At 55.8% G+C, this 22,553-nt stretch overlaps 1 protein-coding gene across 1 annotated transcript in view; it reads right to left on the bottom strand.

Moving 5' to 3' along the window:
* Window positions 1–145: 145 nt before the first annotated feature.
* Window positions 146–22,553, bottom strand: part of ENG (endoglin) — a 29,694-nt gene continuing 7,286 nt past the window's right edge. The window contains exons 2-15 of the mRNA XM_024562447.4: window positions 21,641–21,783; window positions 13,157–13,297; window positions 10,124–10,286; window positions 9,275–9,440; window positions 8,823–8,949; window positions 8,219–8,393; window positions 7,827–7,969; window positions 4,568–4,705; window positions 4,292–4,330; window positions 3,662–3,778; window positions 3,079–3,330; window positions 2,142–2,196; window positions 1,069–1,170; window positions 146–942 (exon numbers count right to left, since the gene is read on the bottom strand). Coding sequence (XP_024418215.2) covers window positions 818–942; window positions 1,069–1,170; window positions 2,142–2,196; window positions 3,079–3,330; window positions 3,662–3,778; window positions 4,292–4,330; window positions 4,568–4,705; window positions 7,827–7,969; window positions 8,219–8,393; window positions 8,823–8,949; window positions 9,275–9,440; window positions 10,124–10,286; window positions 13,157–13,297; window positions 21,641–21,783 — 1,886 coding nt within the window. The 3' untranslated portion in view covers window positions 146–817. The remainder of the gene's footprint in view (window positions 943–1,068; window positions 1,171–2,141; window positions 2,197–3,078; window positions 3,331–3,661; window positions 3,779–4,291; window positions 4,331–4,567; window positions 4,706–7,826; window positions 7,970–8,218; window positions 8,394–8,822; window positions 8,950–9,274; window positions 9,441–10,123; window positions 10,287–13,156; window positions 13,298–21,640; window positions 21,784–22,553) is intronic.

Below are 22,553 nucleotides of genomic sequence, written 5' to 3'. Positions count from 1 at the left end.
GGGAACCGAGGCTGGCTGAAAGCAGCCATGGAACCTGCCCACAGTCACCCAGCCCGTAAGTGGCAGGTCCAGCATTTGAACCCAGAGCTGTCACCCCCTCCCCCTCATTTTAGGTGTCCCTTCCCTTCTCCCAGCCCGACACTGGTTTCATGGTCTGATTTATTGGTGGTGAGTATATAGGGGTGGGCCCAGGTCAGGCAGCCTGGCCACTCCTATCTGCTGCCTTCCTGATGGGCTAGGAGAGAAGGAGTCCCCGTGTGACAGTTGCAGGAAGGAGCTAAGCTCCCCTGTTCCCAGGCTGGGCCTCCCTAGGGGTCAGTTCCCCCCACCCCAAAGCTGCACCAGTCCAAAGCTGTGCTGCTGGGATCAGATCCCGGTGGTTCTTGGCTGGTCATGGTGCAGGCGCCTTTGGTCCGAGTGGGCTGGGCAGTCTCTTCTGAGTTCTCACCTCCAGCCCAGCCCAGGTCATCAAGGGCTGGATGCAGGTTAAAATAACAGGGAGTTGTGTGTCTATAACAACGTGGACATACAGGGCAGTGTTCTGTCACTCTGGGGTCCTGGGCAGCTGTACCCCAGGCCCACTGAATTTGAAGATTCTGCAGGGTGGGATGGGGCGACCCCAAGGCGTTCCAGGCTGGTGCCCGCGCTGGCAGCAGGCCTCCGAGAAAGAGGCAGCGGGCACGGTCCGTCCTCAGTCGAGTGGAAGGGTTTGGGCCACAGGGTGAGTTCATGACCAGTGGTTCCCAGCTGGTGGCCGCTCAGTCTCTCCTGCTGGGCAAGGGCTGACTGGGTCGTCCCCAGGGCTCCCGGCTGGGCACTACGCCATGCTGCTGGTGGAGCAGGGGGTGCTCTGGGTGCTCCCGATGCTGTGGTTGGTGCTACTGCTCTCTGAGGAGGCCGGGGCAGCCACTGCCACCACGGGCTCCCGCTTGCTGGGGGTTCCTGGGGGCAGGGGCGGAGGTCAGGGCCCCAGCCAGGGCTCCCCGCTCCCCCAGAGGCTTCACTGGGCTCCCCCAGGTGGTGGTAGAGGGGTCCTGAGCACTCATGGCGGGGGCCTGGGATACTCACGTGTGTGCGTGTAGATATACCAGAGTGCGGCGGTGAGCAGGGCCCCGATGAGGAAGGCGCCAAAGGTGATGCCCAGCACAGCGGGCAGGACGAGGGTTTTGCCTGGACAGCCGAGGGAGGGACAGCTGCAGTCAGTGCTGCTGCCTCCTCCCTGGCCCCCACCCTGGCTCCCTACTCTTGGGCTGGCCAGGAGCACAGGTTTTGGTGTGAGTCCCAGCTCGCCCACTGCCCTGAGTTCCCTGAACCTCAGTCTCGTCATCTAGCAAATGGGTGCGTCACATCCATGCCTGGCATGAAGCTGTGGTTGCTGGGACCATCAGCCGAGAGGGCCAAGCCAGACCTTCAGGGTCACTGCCTGCTCTGTCTGAGCCCTGTACCATGGTAGGGATGGGCGGGGCCCCTCTGAGGGCTCTTTAGCTCTGCTCTTGGGTTTTCCCAAGCCTCTTTCCACACTGCTGACTCCTATGCGAATGTGGGCCAGGCAGCCTCCCCTTGGTCCTGTGTTCCTATTCATGCCATGGGGTGATTAGCCCTTCTCTCCTGGGTGTGAGCTGGAAGTGGGGGTTCCATCCTGTCCACGGTTTAGGGGCAAAGAGGCGAGTGCCCCCACCTCTGCCTCCAGTGTCAGGGACTCTTCTGCCTGGTGGAGGCCCAGACCCAGAGGGAACTAGCAGGCTGCAGAGTGCTGGGCTGAAGGGGCATCCTCCACACCGGGGGGCCTCAAGGTGAGGCCAGCACCACCCCAAGTGTCCTCCATCCCATCCAGACCTGATGCAGGAGGCCCCATCTCCCTAATGAGGCCGACCAGCAACCACGGGAATCGAGAAGAACCAAAGGCCTGGAATCCCATCCCACGGGGGCGGGGGGTGGGGGGGGCGGGTCATAAGCAAAAGCTCTCCCTTCTAGAAGATGCAGCTGTGGACCCTACTCCAGGCCACTGGGAAGCCCTTGTCCTGCCCTGCTCCCAGGGCTGCTCTCTCTTGGGTCCTCCCTGCTATGAACCTAGGCCCCAGTCCCTCTGGGCCATCTGTTGTCAGCCACTGGAACCCCAGAGAGACCCGGGGAGAGCTCACCAGACATGCCAGGGCTGACGACGTTCAGGCGCATGGTGACGGTCCTGTAGGTTTTCTGCGGGAAGAGAGAGCGGTGCGTAGCACAGCCTTTGAGAGGGAGCTTTCAGGTTTACTTCCTGGCTCTGTGACCCAGTCACTGCCCACCCTAGGGCCTTGACTTGGCATCTCACCCCACCACTTTCTAGCTGGGAGCCCTTGAGCCAGTCCTGGGAGATCCATGCTGTGGAGGGTGTGGGGGGACAGTCCCTGGCTACTGAACTTTCCTGTGAGCTCCTGCGAGGCTCCCGACTCCCATGAGGATTGCGGGTACACTCCGCACTGCATCCGTTATCCTGGTGAAGGACTTGGGAAGATGAGCCAGCTTGGCCCAGAGGCCCGGGCTCACTGTGGTGGGAGGGAGAGGGCCTGCCCAGGAACGGCCCCAGAGGCTTCTCTAGGTTCATACAACCAGAGCCCCTTCTGTGTGCAAGGGCCTGGTGATGACCGTGTGCCCAGAGCTGAGTGCCTGAGAGCGGAGGGCCACTGGGCGGTGAAGCGTGTGACTAGTAAATGCAGGCAATCAGAAAGCCACCTCCTCTGCTGAACCCTGGCCCCTCAGGTCTCCTGTTTGCGGAGATTGCACTAGTTATCATGCTTCACAGGGGGAGTGGGTGGGTGACCGGGATGGTGAAAGGACAGGGGATGAATGAGACTGGGTGGGATGGACAGATGGATGGACACATGCAGCTACTTATCCTACCAATGTCCAAGACACATCAAAGCCACCAGAGGCTATATGGTAGCAGAAAGGGGACTCTGGGAGCCGGAAGCCATACACCTGACTGACTCTGCCCTTTGCCAGCTGGTCTCACATCCTCCTGGGCTGTCATGTCTCTTCCTGAAACCCCCAGACCCAAAAGCCACCCTTGACATTGGGCCTGGCCCAGGCCCTACTCACCTGATTCCAAGAACTAAGAAACAGGGAGACAGAACAGTTGAGGATGCCAGCCTTGGGGGTGGGCACCATGTAGCCACGGAGGAGAAAGCTGAAGCGCTTGTCACCATGAGGGCTTGGAGACAGCAGGCTCACACAGCTGCCTTTGGCTGCCTCGCTCTGGATGAGTTCCAGGGTGTCTGCCCCAGTTCCCAAATCCAGCTGGCAGCTGTCCAGTGTGAGGGTGAGCTCAGGGATTGAAGGAGACGTGCTCACCTGCAAGGGTAGGCAAGGGGGCGAGGCATGGGCGGTTACTCTTAACCCTCCACCCTGCCTGCTCTCATGAAATAAGCTAGATTCATTCTAGAGCTTCTGCCCCTGAGCCCAGATGGCGGGACAGTCAGGGGCTTGCCTGGAGGAGGAGGCGACATTCCGAAAATCAGTGTCTCTGAGCTCTGCCTTTTCTACCTCTCCCTTCTACCATGCACCATGCCGGCTCCCTCCTTGCTCTGGGAAGTGAAATCCTCATCTTCTCTGTACTAGCGGTGGGAGGAAAGGTTCTGAGAAATCCCAGGAGCTGGCAGTCCTGGGAGGTCAAGTCCAGTACCTGCACGAAGCCCTGCTGCCCCAGCTCAATGGTGTCCACGGCCTGGAGGAACTGCGGGGTGAGGTAGAGGCCCAGCTGCAAGGAGAGGCCTTCTGTGTTGATGCACTGCACTTTTTTCTGTGGGGGATGGGACAGGAACTTGGTCAGCCTGGGAGGTGTCTGGCCAGGAAGGGGAGGGGGTGGGGTAGCAGCAGGGGGCACGGTCCAGAGGAGTTGCCTGACCCTCATCCTCACCTTAAAAACAAAAACAAACTCAAACTAATACTTATCAAGAACTCACTCTGCGCAGGCCAGTGTAAAGTGCTGTCCCTATGTCATATCAGGGACTGCTCATAAGTACCCTTGGGAGGACCCTTTCTGGTGCCACTGCTCTCTTGGGGCGCAGAGCGCTTCAGTGATGTGCCCAGGGCCTCACAACCAGTATGTACTAGACGCTGCCGACACAAGAGGCTGAGAGCACAATGCCCGCAGCACTGTCCCCACGGTGCAGAGGCGGGGCTGGACCACTCTGGAGGCACGTGGCAGGTCAGGACCAGGGTCTGGGTTTCCGGGGGCCTGCTCCCTCCCAGGCCAAAGAGGGGCCCCGGGGCCCTGGACCAGATGTGTCAGCACAGTGCCCACCCATCTCACCCGCTTCGGCGATGGGCTTGACAGGAAGTTGACGATCACCTGCAGGAAGAGAGCCGAGGAGCTGGTGAGAGCCAGAACTGACCCCAGAGGGTGTTCCACGCAGTACACCCTTCTTATAGACCGGGGGTCAGGGGTGGGCAGCCATGGCCACCCTGATCTTGTCTTCCTCCTGGGCACCACTCCCCACCCTCCCCCAGGCCCTGCAGCCAGGAAGATCAAGCAGGCACCTGAGAGGGTCAGCAACTAGGCTGTGACCGTTCCTGCCCCAGCTCTTACCTCATTGTTGATCACATTTTCTATCACTTTCATGCCGCAGTTGGAGTAGGTGCTGTGTAAGACAAACTGGTCCCCTGTGTCTTCAGCCTGGCAGCTGGAGTCCCAGAAGGTCAGGCTGATGATGTTGCACCTCAAACCCTAGGCCGGGGGCGGGGGCACCGTCAGGAGGCACCAGGCTCCCTGGCGCATGTCCGTCACCACCCAGCACCAAGGACTGATGGTAACCCCGGGGTCACGGGCATTCCTCTGCTCCCCTGTCCACTTTTGTGAGACTTCGTCAACCTACACCACTTAATACGTTTCCTGAACTTGACTCGCTTTTGTACTCAACCTTGCCTTAAGCAATAAAATGTGATACATCATGACTTTGGTTTACTACATACTGTTTTTCTTCTAATATATATTAAAAGTAAATGCAGAACTATTAAACTTGAAAAGTTCATTTGAGTTCTTCCCACAGTCATGGCTCACAGCCCCAGGGGCATGCAGACCTCACCAGCACAATCCCGTCTCAGAAGCTTAGACTCCTGGACCTGGGGGCAGCTCACTTCCCTTAAAGGGCCAGATAGTACATGCTGCGTGAGGCTTTGCAGACCATGTGGTCTCCGTTGTAATTACTCAACTTCACCTTCATAGCCTTAAAGCAGCATGGACAATATGTAAATATAGGTGTAGCTATGAGCCAATAAAACTTTCAATTTATTTTTAGAGAGGGGAAGGGAGGAAGGAAGAGAGGGAGAGAAACATCCACGTGAGGGAGAAACATCAATCGGTTGCCTCTCGCATGCGTCCTGACCTGGGACCAAACCCACAGCCCAGGCACATGCCCTGACTGGGAATTGAACCAGCGGCCTTTCGCTTTACGGAACGATGCCCAACCCACTGAGCCACACTGGCCAGGGCCAGTAAAACTCTATTTACAAAAGCAGGCAGTGAGCCCTAGTTTGCCATCTCCTGTCTTAGAAGAATCAAATCTTAGAATTTCTCAGTCACACTGTTAAGATCAAAAGAATCTCAGTCCCAGAGACGAGTGGGCTATTGGAGGTCCCGCGTGGGTTCAGCTAGCTCACAACTACTCCTCCAGAATGCTGCCCCCAGCTGCCCAGGGCCACCTTAAGAGTCATAAGCCCACCAAATAAAAATGGCTCCAGACTGGGTGAAGCCTCAGCGTCAGGGGCCTGGGATGCAGATTCTGCACACTGACCACTTTTCATGAACTGATGAGAGGCTGCATGCCCCGCGTCTGGGCTGAATCTGCTGAGACTCTTCTTTCTGTTTTCTTCTACACAGACATGTGTACTCAGAGGACGTGTGTGGATTTTGAAAATATTTTTAAGAAGTGGCATCATCCTTGTCTTTCACGCAGTAGCTTAGTTTTTTCCTGAACAATAAATCATATGCATCTTTTTGTGTCCATGTGTATAGATCCAGCACGTTCGTTTAGTGCAGTGTAATGTTCCAAAGATGGATGGGTGACGACGTAGCCATCCAGGCGCCGTAGCCATCCAGGCGCCGTAGGCCGGGATGACAGACGGGGCTTCCTAGAGGCCCCTGAATCTCATGCCCCAAAACCTCCCATGTGGACTTAATTAACCCCAGAGTTCGATGTCATTCTAAAACCCTGAGAACATGGGGGATTTGTCGAGGCTCCAGCAGCAAGATTTCTTGCCTCAGAAATTCCAGAAGCAATCACAAAGGGGAAGATGGGCAGCTAGAATGGCCCAAAGTTTTCAAATATCCAAAAAGTTAAAACCACTGTAGCAAAAATTTCAAGAACTATACCAAACCGGGAGAAATTATTTTGATAAGAATGAAGAACACCTGGCTGGTGTGGCTCAGTAGGGGACTGAGCAGGGGCCTGAGAATCAAAGAGTTGCTGCTTCCATTCCCAGTCAGGGCACGTGCCTGGGTTGTGGGCCAGGTCCCCAGTAGGGGGAGCATGAGAGGCAACCACACACTGATGTTTCTCTCCCTCCCTCCCTTCCACTCTCCCTAAAAATAAATAAATAAAGTCTTTTAAAAAAAAAAGAATGAAGGACAAAGGGCCAAAATGTTCTTTCTTTATGTAAAAAGCTTCTAAAAATCATCAAGGAAAATACCAAGCCACAGGGATCAAAAGCCTTGGACTATTATCAGTCACGTGGAGCCACGCCCACACCGCCATTAGGCAAAGAAGTGTACGTTAGAACAAGACAAGAACACCACGTTCCACCTCCCACCCACGGGAAAAGATGTTTTAAAACAAAAACAGGAGCCTAAAGAGAGAGAGAGCCACAGTGCTCTCATAAATCCGCAGCAAAGACTGGAATCATATTTTGGAGAGTGGGTTGTCAGCGTGTATCAAAACTTCCACAAAGTTCACTCACTTTGACCCAGTAGTCTCACTAGTAGGGAAATCTATCCTAAGGAAATGATCCCATATTTTAAAAAGTTTCATGCACGATGACATTTTTTGCATATTTATAATATCACTGAATTGGAAACAAAGGATATGGATAACACAGGAGGAGAAGTTAATGATGGCCTGTCGATATGAGGGAATAACATGCGCTCATTCAACGTGATACTAAGTATCTAGGTCAAAGTTCTAAAAATACATTAAGTGGATAGAGCTGGAGACAGACAGATGCATTCGATTCCACCACATAAGACTTACACAGGGGGGAGGGGTGCAGGACAGAGGGGAATAAAGGGGAGAAAAAAATGGGACAACTGTAATAGCATCATCAGTAAAATATACTTTTAAACAAACAAAAGACCGACACAGAGAAAACATTCTAGAAAGAAACAAACCAAAATGCTGGTAGCCACTCTCTTTGGGTGGAGAGATTGAGATTCGCTTCTTTTCTAATGTTTCCACATCAACAAAGAAAAGCCTATTTATTCTGATAATAAATACCTTTGTTCTTCAATGAGGCAGAAATATTGGGTAGGTACACTAAGTGAACACCCAGCCTCACCTGTACTTGGGATGGATGATGACAACTACCTCACAGCTACTGAGCACCTACTGAGCACCACACCTGGCCCAGTGCGCCAGACCTTATTTCACTCTCCCCGCAAGGTGGGTACCCATTTCAACTCCATTTTACAGGTGGGAAAACCAAAGCTTGCAGAGGGATGTGATTTGTTCCCCCGCCAGGGTCAGGAGCCCAAGATTCTCAGGCTAGTGGAGGAAGATTCAGGCTAGTGGAGGAAGATTCTCAGGCTAGTGGAGCTGCCCATGCCAGCCAGGCCAGAGGGGTAGGGTGTCCCTTACCAAGATGTGATTTTTCTTGAGTTCCAGGGTCATGGTACCATCGGCGCACTTGGGCTGCAACAGGGTCATGAGCAGGTTCTGATTGCAGCTCTCCCTGGGAGGGGTGGTCCTGGCAGGTGTGGGTGAGGTTGGCAGCCCACTGCCTGTGGGGTAGCAGCAGTGAGCCAGCTGCACAGTCGCTGTGGGCTCGTGGTGTGCGAGGCACCGAGCGTGTCTACAGCTAGCTACTGCCCATGCCCCCCTGCTGCGGAGGAGGGAAACGGGGCTCCCACGGGTAGGTACCACCTGCCAGACTCACACAGTTGTGCAGCGGTGTTGGCACACTGCAGCAACTGACCCGCAGAAAGGACAAAGGGAGGTAGGAGGGCCGGGGAAGGGGGCCGGGTGCTCACCACAGCGGCCAGCCCGCAGGGAGATGGCGGACGCCAGAGGGAGCTCCGCAAAGGATGCCACCACACTGGCGTTGAGCCTCCGGGCCTCCCTCAGCAGGCCCTCACGGGTGTCGGGCAGATCGACGTCACTCTTGTTTTCCTCTGGGAAGATCTTGAAGGAGTATTTACCAGTGGTCTACCGACAGGGAGAAAGGCAGAGCCGGGAGCCGCAGTCAGGGGGCGCACAGCCTGGACGGGACGCCGCAGCCCTCAGGGCTGCTCTCCCCCTTGCTCTTGCTGTTACTTCTGCCTGGGACACCTCCCCTCTCTGCTGGCTCCTGTTTGTCCTTCACTTCAGCGTGGGGTTCACTTCTCTGGAAACTTTCCCTGACCCTGTGGACTTGGTTAAGGGCCTCTCTAAGGGAGGATGGAAAGCTTCTTGGAGGAGGTGGCAGCTAGGTGCCAGTCTGAAGGAAGAATAGGTGGTGAACAGAGGGAAAGGGTGGGGCCACAGTGTCATCATTACGTGTAAAAGCTCAGGGGTGCTGGTGCAGGGCATCTGGGTTCTCTCACGAGCTTTGGGTGGCCTGCGCGGGGGCTACCTGGGTCACAGAGCAAAACTCACCAAGATCTGCATGGTGTGGTTGGTGTCGATGAACCAGGACAAATAGGGTGGACCCTGCAGGATGAGCACGGCTTCGGGGTTCCCCGAAGTGCAGCTCAGCTCCACCTTCACATTCACTGTCCGGGACCTGCAGAGAAACAGACCCGGGGTCAGCACCTGCTGGTGGGAAGGCAAGGTTGGGCAGTGCCCAATGGCTACTGGCCAGGGCGGTAGGAGACCTGAGGCTGCACCATCGCGCCAGGTAATAGCAGTGGCTGCGCTACTACCTGGTGTGATGTGGATGTGAGGTGTGGATGTGGAAATGGGTGGGGCTTGGGCTCAGGGGCGAGGTGCAGAGATTGATAAGAACTACTACACTCCTACCTGGTCAGGGGCGGGGCTGAGGCTTGGACCCGTCCGGGGCGTAAGGATGCCTCCGGGGCGAGGTTTGGGAGCAGAGGGGGTACCCTTACCTGGCTTCGGGGCCGGGCAGGACTCGCAGGATGTGTGCCTCTTTGTGGCCGGCCACACCTTCCAAGCGGCAGCCCTGGACCAAGGGCCCAGTGTGTGGCTGCCATTCAAGCGTGTCACCCATATCCTTGTGGAGTTCCGAACTGCAGGGGGGTGGTGACCTCGGGGCTGCGGAGATAAGCACACCTCAGTCCCCTCCCCCAGAAGTCTGGCACCTCACACAGAGGCCCACCCTTACCCACTCTACAGGTGGGGCAGGCAGCATGGAGCAGCCAAGAAGTGGGGGGCATGAGAGGACCTTGGTTCAAATCTCCTCTCCACCACTTACTGCCAAGTGACTCATGCAAGTCCCCCAGCCTCTGTTCCCTCATCTGTCAACACAGGGCTCAGGTAGAGTGTGACCGCGGCACCTGCTAGGGATGAAGCCCTGCGGCCATCAGCAGTGCCCCCCTTGCATCTTCCTCACGACTTTACTGTGCCTGGAGATTATGTAATTTATCTGCGTACATGCTTATTGTCATCTCCCCACCACGGTGTCAGCTCCAGAAGGGCAGGGATCGGGTCTGTCCCCGCAGAGTCCTCAAATGCCTAGCACAGGGCTTGGCACATAGTAGGTGCACAACAAATAATATGAATGTGCTGTTTTTCTGGGTCAAAAAACTGACAAGTAGCAATCTCACGTGGTTCAAAGTAATATTTGATGAAGCAGGAATTACTGTCCCAATAAAGTATTAACCTGCCCTAAGGGGTCTGGGGCAAATCGCGTCCCCAGGAGGCTTAGTGTTCACATCTGAGGAATGGGCCAGAGGAAGTCAGGTCCTGAGCCCGGAGGAGCTGCTGGGGAAGCTGACCTTGGTCCAGATGGAGGAAGATGTTTTGGGGGTCATTCAGCTCGGCCACAGAGGCGATGGCACCTCTTGTAACTGCCCAGTTGAGGAACTGGCTCTTGGTGGTGACGTTTGACAGATGTATGTTGTTGACTCCTAGGGGCTCTGGGAAGACGTACTTGGGGTCCTGGGGAGACAACAGAGACTCAGGGTGTTGTTTCTGGTCCCGAGTTCCCCGCCCCATGCAGCAGGTCAGGAGACAATGTGGAGAGGCAGCTGGTTGGCTTCGCAGAGGAAGCCAGGGCTGGGAATGCTGCGACTGGTAGATCTGAAGTCAGCCCAGAGCCCCCTAACTAGGGACCCCAAGAGCCAGATCTGCCCCATCTCTCTTTGACACCTGGGGGGCTAGATGGATACACATCCCTGTTCATCTACCTGTCCAAAATCACCGCCCCACCCCTCCCTAGTCACACTCATTTCACTCACACTTACGACATCAGGTGGCTACTGTCTGTTTCACCCGCACTCTAAGGATGGATGAGGGACAACTGTTTGCTTTGCCCAACCCCACATGGTGCTCAACACATAGTAGGCACTGGGGAGTGTTTGTCTGACTTTGCACCACGTCCTAGGGCCAGCGCTCAGGACCCTAACTTGTCAGCTTCACCCTAATGCCTGGCACATGGGAAGAGAGGAAGGGAGGAAAGAAGAAACGGATGAATGAATGAATGAATGAATGAATGAAAGATCATTTGAAACAACAGAAAACAGAAGATATTCTTTCGTAAGAAACAAAGGAGCAAGCAGGACAGATCCTCTGGATGGACAGGGATGGGAATTCAGGTGGCTCCACACCTGACTGCCCCCACTGCCCAGGCCTCAGGAGAGACCCTCATGGGCTGGGGCGAAGGAAACATGGAAGGCTTCCTGCTGGAGGTGCTCTGTTGAAGCCAAAGGAGTCCAAGGACACTGTTGGAGACTTGGACTCAGAGTTCCTTTGCATTCCATCTCCAAAGCCAGGGACATGGTGCTGAAGCAGCCTAAGGGTCTCAGGCTAGACACGCAGGGGGATTCCCTGACAGTGGAAGTAGTCAAGGCACCACAGAATGGTCCACCTTGAATGGAGCAGGACTTTAACAAGGGGGCAAAGTGAGGTGCCCCTGGGTGAGGAAGCCAGCCGTGACAGAGGGGCTGGGGCCGTGGTTTAGAGCTGGAGAGGGTAGGAGGAACTTCCCCAGCTCTGGCCCTCAGAGCCACGGTCTGCAAAATGGGGATGTAACAGGGATGAAAAGGCAAGGTGTTTGCCATTTGCCTGGCACTGGGTCTGGCCCAGAGGCTCAAGCCCCCCGCCAGGCTGTGGTCCCTATAGGCATCCAGGAAGCTGCAGGCCCAGGCTGAGAGAGGCTCCAATGTGCCCCCGCTGCTGTCCCCCTTCCCACCCCGTACTCTTTGCCCCAGGAGGAAGGCTGGAGAAGAAGGTGTTTCCAAAGCCATAGCCTTTGGCTGCTTCGGCCTTTCTGCTAGAGGGCATGTTTTGTGTCCCTTGGGAAGCTTAAGGCTCCCGCTGGGCTCAGATCCCTTGCCTGGGTTGCCTCCAGAGAGCTGCAGATGGGAAAGAAGGAAGAGGAGCCATGGCCAGGCCTGGCCCTTTAAGGAGCCTCGATTTCCCCCATTGGGAGCAGAGGGAAGCAGATGGGATCCATCCAGCTCCACGCTCCTGACTGGCTTCTGGCATTCCCACCCTCCACTCCAGGGGCTTTCCTGCTGGCCATCTCTGTCTGTCTCTGTGGTGTCCCTGCTGCCAGTCTGGATTCTTTGTCCCCAACTCACCCTCAACTTCTCTCTGTCTCTAGGCTGCCTCCCAGGAAGCCTGGATCTAGTCCTGTCCTTGGGGCTCCAGCTCCTCTCCCCCAACTCTGTCTCTGGCCTCTGAGAGTCTGTCCCTCCCACACTGACCTTCCTTTTTCCATTTCCATCTTGCTTTCTGTGTCTCTCTCCCCCTTGTTATCTTTGCTGTCATTGGTCCCCCCAACCCCACCCTGCTTTCTCTGGCCATAAGCAACAGCAGCTCCCATCTGGGGGTCACCTCCTATGACCTCCCATGTGGAAGAGGCAGCCCTGAGCCTCCTCGCTGTGAATCTCTGCTTTAAAACTTGAGTTTCTGAAAAAGATTTTATTTATTTACTTTTAGAGAGAGGGTAAGGAAGGGAGAGAGGGAGAGAAACAAGGATGAGAGAGAGAAACCTCGATCGGTTGCCTCTCACAGGTCCCCAACAGGGGGCCAGCCCATAACCCAGGCACGTGCCCTTTCCTGGAATCAAACTGGTGACCTTTCACCTTTGCAGCCAACTGATCCACGCCAGTCAGGACTAAAAGTTGATTTAAAAAAAAATTTTTTTTTTCTCGCCCTGGCTGGTGTGGTTCAGTGGATTGAGTGCCCACCTGCAAACCAAAGGGTCACTGGTTCGATTCCCAGTCAGGGCACATGCCTGGGTTGTAGGCCAAGTCCTCAGTAGGGGACCTACAAGAGGCAACCACACACTGATGTTTCTCTCCCTCTCTTCCCCTCTCTCTAAAAATAAATAAGTAAAGTCTTTCAAAAATAATAATAATACTTTTTTCTCTAACACAGGCCATGTTAACTAGAGCAAGTCTTGTGAAATCAACAAAGTGCAAAGAACAAAATAAATGTCTTTCCTCACCCCCTTCCCAGCCTTAACTACTGTTAAAGCATCGTCAGGTTTCCTCCTGACCCGTCTTCTCCATGCTTAAACATGTTCGAACACATGTCTTGTGACTTTTTCGAAGACAGTGACGAGATTATTTTATGGGATTTCACTGAGTCCAATTCTCCCACCGGATAGGAGGGGAAACTGAGGCTATGCAAGAGGATGGACTTGGCCAGGCTTGCCACCTGAATCCCGTCTCTGGGTTTGAACTCTTTATCCCAGACCCTGCTGCCTTTTGGGTTTTCTCTGTCAGGGCCCCGCAGGATTCAGCAGGCAGGGCCCTCACATGGCCAGTGCCTCAGCCCAGGGTTCGAGGGAACACACTCACGAAGGCCAGGCGGAGCGGGATTCCAGGGGCCTGCAGCCGCAGGAAGACACTCTGGTTTACACCCAGGACTAGCAGCATCTCTCGGGGCTGGATGCCATTTTGCTTGGACATGTTGACAGTCAGCCTCAGCTCTGGATTATCCTGGGGGGAGGGGGCGGGGAAAGACACACACACACACACACACACACACACGTTAGTCAGACTAACATAGGCTCGGCCTCCCAGGTCCACAGCGAGGACCCCTGTCCTGAGCTTTCACTCCACTCTCCCCGCCTGGTGTGCCCACCCCTGCCTTCCAGGGAGCACCGTGCCTGGCTCTAGGGAGGTGCTCAGAAAATATTTGCTGAATGAATGAACGAAGGAGATTTGTCTCAGCAAATGCAGAGGCAAAAAGAAAAAACTGTGATAAGCCTGAACTTTATCCAAGGGCCGCTCAAGTTTTGTTATTTCTATTGAGCGCCTGCTGTGTACCAGGCCTGCACGTGTCGGTGTGACCCAGAGAGTAGCCTGTGCCTTTTCTCTGTCCCTGTGCAGCAGGATCAAGGCAGCCACCCCTCCCCGGGCTGCAGTATTCCTGTTGGCCTTATTATTTTAAGGTACTAAAATGCTCATATTTTTGTCGATATACTACCATTATTTTGCTATTTTATAAGAATGTGAGGTTGAGATCATTTTTGTCTTGAGAGATGCCGACGGCATTACACTGTTAAATGGCGTACGTATTTAGAATGCTTCCAGAACAACAACAGGTAATAATCACATCTAATACTCGCGTAGTGCTTACTACGTGCCTGAACTTACTACGTGTTCTGAACACTTTACCTGTTGGTCCGTTTAATCCTCACAATGACCCTGAGAGGTACCATCGTTATTGTCTCTTACAGATGGGGAAACGAGGCACAGAGAGGTGGAGTCATTTGCCCCTGATCACACAGCAGGTAAGAACGGAGCTTGGGAAGTGGACCTGGGCAGGCCTCTCCTCTCAACCGCTATACTGCCCAGCCACGTATGCCTCCTTATGCCCACGAAGGAAAGAGAACACAGCGACCCACCAGGGCCACCCTTCTGTTGAAAGAATGTCAGCTCTGCTGGAAGACCTTCTGAACCAGATGAAGAGAAACGCTTCACTGAAACACTAACTCCAGCTGCTCTCAGAAGCTGGCACTCTCCACCAAGGGGCCAAACCTGACCCCAAACACCTCACACTTAGGAAGAACGAGAGAGGTTTCAAGATGAAGAGATCAGTGGAAAATTTTTTGATTTAACTTCTAATTATCCCCTGGCTGTGTCCCCAGCTGATGTCACAGAGCCAGACGGAGTGTTTTAGCCGCTGGAAAAATCTGCCCAGAAATGTTTCCGTTACTCACTCACGATACTCTCTGTTTGTAAGTCTGCTCTGTAAGACAAAAGAGCAAATAATATTCCACTTTCCGTGTTTCATGGGTAACTGTTTTTCACTACATGAGCTATTTCGGTTGCTTATTTTTGAAGAATTATTTTTATTCTAATTTAGAGTAGAATGAACATTTGAAATTGATGTTTGTATAAGTTCCCATTTTTTGTGAATTAGTGTTGTCTAATGGGTTTATAACTTTTTGGTTTTTGAAATGTCTTGTTTCGTCAATTTAAAAAAATATGCATTCTAAACACTTTAAAAGTAAAGCGATAAAATATGATACTGGCTTTAATATCACATTTTGGCAAAATATGAAACACAAAGCTAAACATTAGAACAGACATTTTGCGCCGGCGTGGTGAGCACTACTGCAAGTTCATGGGAGTGGAGGGAGACCGCCGGTGGTGCGGAGAAAGGCCCTGGCACAGCCCACCTGCGGAACCATTGACAATGGGCGCACCCCAGCTCCCTTACTGCGAGTGTCCTGCTAGCTCAAACGACCAGAGATGAACGCACAGCTCCGTATGTGTACTGGAAACCACTCCGCGGCACATTTTAAGTGGACACATTTTATCTCAGTAAAGCTGCTGAGTACACAACAATTGAATATCAGTAATTTCCCACAGCCCAGCCTAACGCACGCCTGGCCCTGTGTGGGGCATGCTGCCTGCATTCTCCCCGAAGTGGGGTCCCCTGTCCTCCTATTTTCACAGATGCGGCAGGTGAGCCTCCGGGAGGGAAGGGGGCTACCGGTGAGCGGCAAAGCCAGGCAGCCCGTGCACGTCAGCTTGCTGCTGGAGTGGCACCCACAGCACTGGGGCCTCTGGGCAGCTGGCCTGCACTGTGTCCTCCCTCTCGGGGCTGCCCCAGCCATCTGTCCTCCTCACCCAGAAGAGCCAACACCGAGACCTCCACAGGGCAGACCCCTGAGGGCTGGAGTCCCATCCTTTGCCCCTAGGTGGACACCCACAGGCCGAGAGCGCTGCAGGTGACAGAGAGAAGGCACCTGAATATCCATTCTTGCTGCTGTTCTGCAAGTGTCCCTGTCCCTCTGCCCTCGGCTTCCCGATCTGTGTCACAGGGGTAGGGCCGGGTGGGGGCGCTGGGCAAAGGAAGTCAGAAAGAGAAGTGGAGGTCAGGGTTGGGCCCTGCTGAGGGGGAGGGGACTCAGAGGTGCACCTTTGGGACCTTTGGGACATCACACTCTGCTCTTCTCCCAGAGCTCACACATCAAACCGTCCACTCAGTCGTCACCAAGTCCCTCCCTGTAGATTTGGAGGCTGGAAGGGGTGGGGCTGAGGCCCAAAGAGGGGTAGTCACGGGCCAGGGACACAGAGCCGGGCAGCAGCGTGGACATGCAGGGAGGCTGGAGAGCAGGGCTCTCTTGGGGTCTCTGAGCCCCTGGGCCTAGCTGAGTCTGTGCAGCTGCTTACGCAAAAAACCCAGCCCGGGTTTCCACAGCAAACATTTCCACCCCAGGGCCCTGACTCATCGCCATGGTCACTCACGCGCACTGGCTTCCCTCTCCCCTCCCAGCCCGAAGCCCAAAGGCAAAGAGAGGGGCCTGCCTGGCCCCCCACCCCGAAGCTACCAGTTCCTAAGGCATCCTGGGAACTCTGAGAGCCCAGCCGAGGCCGGCAGGCCAGCCACCCCTTGCCCCCAGCTCTGCAACCTGGGTCAGCCTGGGTCTGCCCTGGTCCTCACCCTGAATGGGTGGGCGGGAGACCATGTTTCTATTTTTGTGCCAGTGTCCCACAGATGCCATTGTTGGCCTGGCGGTCAGGAGCGGGAACAGGGGATTTCGGTGAGGAGGCCCTGAGTACTAGTAGCCACTTATAGAAAGTTGCTTCCAGCAATTCTTCTAGGATGGAGCCTCGGGGCTGCCTGCAGCTCCCACCCTCCTAGGGCTAGACTGGAGCCGGCCCAATTGGAGCCAGACATCCCTCTGTCCACCCCGGCAGCCTCAGATGGCACATGCAGCCAGGGCAGCATGGGAAGGGGTCAAAGCCAGACAGACCTGAATTCAAAGGCAGTCTCAGTCATCAGCCTGTGTGTGACTCTGGGCCTCGGTTTCCTGATCTGGAAAATGGGCTGAACAATATGCCCACCTCATAGGCTTCTTTTTTAGTTTGTTTTTTTTTAATCCTCATCCAAGGATATTGTTTTCATTGCTTTTAGAGAGAGAGGAAGGGAGAGAGAGAAGCATCGCTTGGTCGCCTCCTGTATGCGCCTGCACCAGGGATCACACGCACCTGGAACCAGGGATCGAACCAACGAGCTTTTTATTTTATCCTCACCCGAGGACAAGCTTATTGATTTCACAGAGAGGAGAAGAGATGGGGAGAGGGAGAGAGACGTCAACCTGTTACCTCCTACACGCGCCCCGACCAGGGATTGAACCCGCAACCAGGGTGTGCGCCCTGGCCGGGAATCAAACCTGCAACACTTTGGTGTACAGGACCATGTTCTAACTGAGCCACACCGGCCAGGGCCACTTCCTAGACTTGTGAAGATTCAGTGAGACTCTGACTGCAAAGTGGGTGGGCCAGTGCCCGGGTAATTACAGACTGTCCACTCGTCCAGAGCAGCCATGGTTTGCGACCTGGGGCGGTCAGCACTGGAGGTAGGCAGCAGGCAGCTGGAACTGGGCTGTGTGTCAGTCACCCCTCGCCTAGCCTCAGTCTCCCCACCCGTGTAGGAAAGCGCTGGGGTCCATGTGGCTGCGGGGTTCCATCTGGCCTCCTAGGGGCTCCAGCGTTTGACATCCGGGAGTAGCCATCTCCAGCCAAGTGGCCGGAAGAGTGGGCTTCCAGAACCCCCGGGAGAGATCTGATACTTTCCCCAGCTGAGGGCCCCTGGTCAGCCCATGTCCTCCCCATCCCCAGCCATTTCATTTGCCATCTGAGATGCCAGAACTGGGACCAGCTAGGGCTTCTGTGCTCTTGAATGGGGACAGGAAGAAGGCACAACTCTGTCCTTCAGGAACTTGGCAGAAAACAAGACGAACACCCCCAAACAGCCAATGATGAACAACAGTGACACCACTGACCCCTTGGGGATGGCCAACCAGCAGAGGGTTTTGTGTGTGCATCTGTCCCCTCCTTCCTTCTATTATCTGCCCATCTGTCCATCCATCCAGTATTTATTCCCAGGCTGACCCGGAGCTGGACACTGGGGATACAGCAGTGAGGGAGCAGATGCAGCCCTGCCTAGCCCGTCTGATCCCCCAGACATGCCCGTCTGCCAAGCCCGCCCCTGACAGGCCCGGGACAAGGGTACAAATGGCTGCCCATGCCCCAGCCTGCACCCATCTCTTCACACAGACACATGTGGGCAGCCCGTCCCGGATGCCAAGCTCCGCCATGCCCACCTCCTGCCGATAGTCACCGTGGTACCCTTCAGGTCAAGGGGAGCTTACCCCAGCCATGCAGTGTCCCCTCTGGGGGATGGGACAAGAAAGCACCCCTTGCCACTCTGGGAGTGGGCTCAGCACACTTGGGCAGGGATCGCTGGTGTCCTGGGTGCCACAGCTGGAACAGGGCCAGAGAGGGCCACTAACTGTGGGGCCTGGGCTGGATCCCCCTTTGTCCAGGTCTGAGGGCGCCACTGCCTTCCACACCCCTTCACGGCCTCCCAGGACATTCCCCCTAGGAACGGGACCTCTGCCACTCTCCCCCTGCCTGAGCAGCCTCGCCTGCCCATCTGGCCAGGGGTAAGTCAGTGTAAGAGCCCAGTGGGGTTCATCGGCGTGGAGGGGTGTGGTGTGCTCCCCGAGATTGCCCAGAAGTGGGGTGAATCAGTGGCTGCCCAGCCCTGGCCTGGCTGTCTGGGGTTTTTTAGAAGGATAACAGATTGGTACAGTCAGCCTGGCAGGAATCGCTGAGACACCAGGCTGGTTTCCTGTCTCCACAGGTCAGGATGTGACCCCGGGCCCCCTCCCGGAATCCAGGCTCCAGCCTGCCCTTTGGGGACCCAGCAAGATACAGCCCCAGCCTAGTGGCCCCCTTGTCTGCCTGTAAACCTCCCCAACACACACACACACTAAATCTCTCCTCCCTGAGGCTCTTGGCCGCCACAGTCCATCTGCCGCCCACGCACGGGAAATCTGAGGATTCCAGGGCCCTGCAGGGATGGGAGGGAAAGCGAGTCTCCGTGCCAAGGCTTGAAGAAGGCGACCAGAGGTCGGGAGGGATTGGACTGGTTGCTGAGATGGCCGCCGCTCACATTAACACTGCCCGTTTGCGTTTCTTGCCTTTGCTCATGGGGTGCCTTCTGCCTGGAATGCCCTTGACCTCCCTCTCTATCTGGTTAGACATGGGACCCACAGCCCTCCATTGCCGATTCCATCACTTGATTCCATCACCTCCAGGACAACCAGGGCTGCTGACGCCCACCTCAGACTCCCCTGGCCCAGGCGTGGCCCAAGGGCAGGGGCTGGGTGTGCTTTCTCTCTGCACTGTCAGTGCCCGACTCAGGCTGGACACAGAGGAGGCACCGGGCGAGGACTGGTTCAGGGGGCCTGGGGGGCTTCGGCCTCTATTCTTGGGAGCTGCCTGGGGAGGGAGGTGTGCCCAGGGAAACCACAGGTCCTTCAGCGTCACAGCAGCAGGATCTAGTGGGAGCAGGGAGGCCAGGAGCACCCAGGGTGTGAGGCTCCATGAGGTGCCCCTCTGAAAAGAAATTCACAGCCTTGCCTCAGCTGTGCAATAACGGATGTGAGGGTATTCCGTAAACTGCAGCGTGCCCGGCAAAACGAGGGTGTTTACAGGTGAGACAGGGGGCCCGGAGAGGAGCCTTTATAATAATAACAAGTGCGGCTGCCGGATGGCGAGCTGTGGCTCTGGGCAGGCCTGCACTATCCCACTGGATTCTCACAGCGCCCTGAGAGGTGGGGGCCTAGCATCCCCAAGTTTCCCACGGGAAAACCGAGGCTTGGAGAGGTGTTCCAAGCTCGCGCCACCATAAGTGGGGGAGCCAAAATTCAATCTGAAGGCTGTCTGGCTCCAGAGCCCATGTTCTTAACCTCTGCCTCAAGGTCACATAGCAGTGCATTCATTTTTTTCATTCATTCATTCATTCATTCATTCACTCACTCATACATACGCTCAACAGCTATTTGGCACAGGCCAGGCGCCGGCCCAGATTCTGATCCTCCATCATTCTTCAGTGAGTCCCTGAGCACAAGCAGTGTGTGTCTATTGGAGAGTGGGGAGAAGGAGCCCCCTCGGTGTGCCAGGCATGAGAGGCGGCGCTGGCCAGTGACAGGCCCAGGACTGGCATCCCGGCTCTCTCCCCCACCCCCTTGCCCTCTCGTCCAGGGAAGCCACAGTGTGCAACCTGGGGAGATGTGGCAGGGCTGGGGTTTGCAGGCTGGCTCCTTGGGTCAAAAGCCAGATGTTCCACGGACGAGTTCTCTGGAAGATGCCCAGGGTGAGTGGGAGGTTCTGTTGCCATGACCTCCACGACGACCTGAGTTACAGTGGCCCCTGCCATGCCCGTCAAAACCCTCCAGTGACTGCCCCTGCCCACAGGATAAAGACCAAACTCCTCAGTGTGACAACAGGGCCTTTCCATCTGCCCAGCCCTGCCCCAAGGTGACGGATAAGCTACTGCCACCGTGAACCACGTGCTGCCCACACCAAGGCCCACTTCCCTGCCTGCACATTCGCGGTATCATCTACTCTCTCCCTCCGCCTCCTTGCCTCAGCGAGCTCCTGGCCATCCCTATGGTAGCTGCTTCCTCCAGGAAGCCCTGCCTAGTCCCACAGCAGCTGGGGTACCCCTGCCCTGTGCTGACCAAGGAGGCCCCCATCACCTGGACCCGGGCTGTCTGTCCCGACACCTGTCTCCCGTAGACCTGGGTCCTTGGCCGGGGGCCTTTCTCTGACTCTGGCTCGCTGTGGAATGATTCGGGTGGGGGGAGCCCCATCACCCAGAGGGGGCACAGAGACCTGGATGTGAGAACAGACAAAACGAACGCCCAGAGGGCATTCTTATTTTCCGTCTCACCGCCAAACTTGGAAAAAATTACCATGGCTATGAAAACCACGTAACGTGTGTTTGGCACTATCTGTGGTTTGGGGTTATCGAGGCCCACAGTCCTCACGGCAGGCAGGGCGGTGGGGAGCAGGCCCCCCGATATTGGTGGTCTGGGCACTGTCTTATCACCGCACAAATGCAGGGCAATGTAACAGTTTTGGGGGCAAGCTGGCCACAAGTTTACCCTGAGCCGACACCACCGAGTCGCTATCAGGACTCGGGGCCACGTCCACCAGGTGTGGTCACCGGCCCAGGAGCGCCAGACACCGTCTGAACACTGAGATCCCGCGGGCAGCCAGGTGAGAGCCTGGCTCAGAGTCCCTGGGGAACTTGTGTGGACTCTGGCCTTGGACATGCTGCTTCACCTCTCTAGGCCTGCCTCAGTCTCCTCCTCTGAAAAGTGGGGCTAGTAACAGACCGGGCCAGATGGGCTCTTGGGAGGCTTGATACATATTAAGATTTTGAACTCACTTCCTGGTACATAGTAGGCCTAGCAAAGCACTCAGCACATAGTGAACACTCCACAGATGTGTTACTAAGAGGGACTTAGAAAATCTAAATGATGGGCCTCGGGGTGGGGGGGTCTCAGTGGGAGGCGGTGATGGGGTGGGGGAACAGTTTCTGATACTGGCTGCTCGCCAGGGCACAGACGTTTGGTGAAGCACACTCCAGGTGTGAGCGCCGCTGAGGGAAGAAGCACTTTCTCAAAGTCCAGGCTGCCCAGAGGGCACCCTGTCGTTGGGGTTACGGGAACGCCAGCTCACCTGGACCGCTGCACGGCTCCCCCGGCTCTTCCCCACTCGGTCTCCACCAAACCCAGCCCGTCCTACCTGGGTCTTGTGATGACATCCAGAGGTCTGCCCCAGTGCTGGCCCAGAAGTGCCACCCTCTACAGGCCCTGTGAGATGCTCATGCCACCCTCCTGGCAGGGGGCCCTGAGGCAGACTCACCCCACTGCTCCAGAGACAGGCACGAGGAAGACTCCCCGCATCCCGCTGGCCCCGGGCCTCCCTCTAAGTCCCTGCCTGACCCTGTCTTCAGGCACTCACCCTTGGGAACTCCAGGAAGAGGATGTGAACCTCGACGGTGGCATTGGGGACATGAGCCACGCAGCCGTTAGAAACCTGGCTTGTGAAGTACGTCACCTCGGCGTCCACAGGCTGCAGATCACAGTGGACTGTTTGTGCAAGACCTGTTGGGGAAGCAGGCCAGAGAGAGAGCCAGGTGAGAACCAGGTGGTGGCAAGTACTCCCACTCGCTGAGTGCCTGCTGGGTGCTCAGTGCTGGGGCGGGGCCTTACCTCATCCGCACAGCTACCCCGCGAGGCGGGTACCACGCAGTCCGTTCCCCAGATGAAGAAATGGAGGCTCAGAAAGAAAAAGTCTCTTGCCTGAACGCACAGGGCTACTTGGTGTAAACTTGATAGATAAAATGCAGGACATCCAATTAAGTTTGAGTAAGTAAAACATGAATGATTTTTAAAGCATGAGTATATCCCAAATATTTCATGGGATATACTTACACTAAAACTTTTTTCATTGGTTACCTGAAATTTAAATTGAACTGGGCATCCTCTAGTTTACTTGCGACTAAGGGCAACCCTGCTTGTGTGGCTGGGCCCACATGCTCCTGCACCCAAGCCTGCAGCCTGGCTCACGCCAAAGCAAGGTGGGAGCTGAGATCGGAGACATAGCTTCCCCTCTTGTGCCTCGAGGAGGCCGAGAGGAATGGGCCAAGGAGCGTTGAGAGCCTGCTGGTCTCCAGCTAAGTGAGCCCAGGTTGCAGGCCGGTGGCAGGCCAGCCCCAGAGCTGCCTGGGCTGCGGGAAGTGTGGGTCCTGAGGGAAGGCAGTGGAATTTCACCCTGACCCAGCAGAGGAGGAAGAGGAAATGAGGCCCCTACACCTCAGCCTAAGGAATGTGCTGGGGGGGGCGGGAGGGGGGCTCCGGAGGAGGGAAGGAGG

This window comes from Desmodus rotundus, chromosome 1 (assembly GCF_022682495.2).
Source record: "Desmodus rotundus isolate HL8 chromosome 1, HLdesRot8A.1, whole genome shotgun sequence".
In the NCBI taxonomy this organism is placed as follows: domain Eukaryota; kingdom Metazoa; phylum Chordata; class Mammalia; order Chiroptera; family Phyllostomidae; genus Desmodus; species Desmodus rotundus.
The sequence above is the reverse complement of the archived record's forward strand: the minus strand, read 5'-3'. Positions and strand labels throughout refer to the sequence as shown.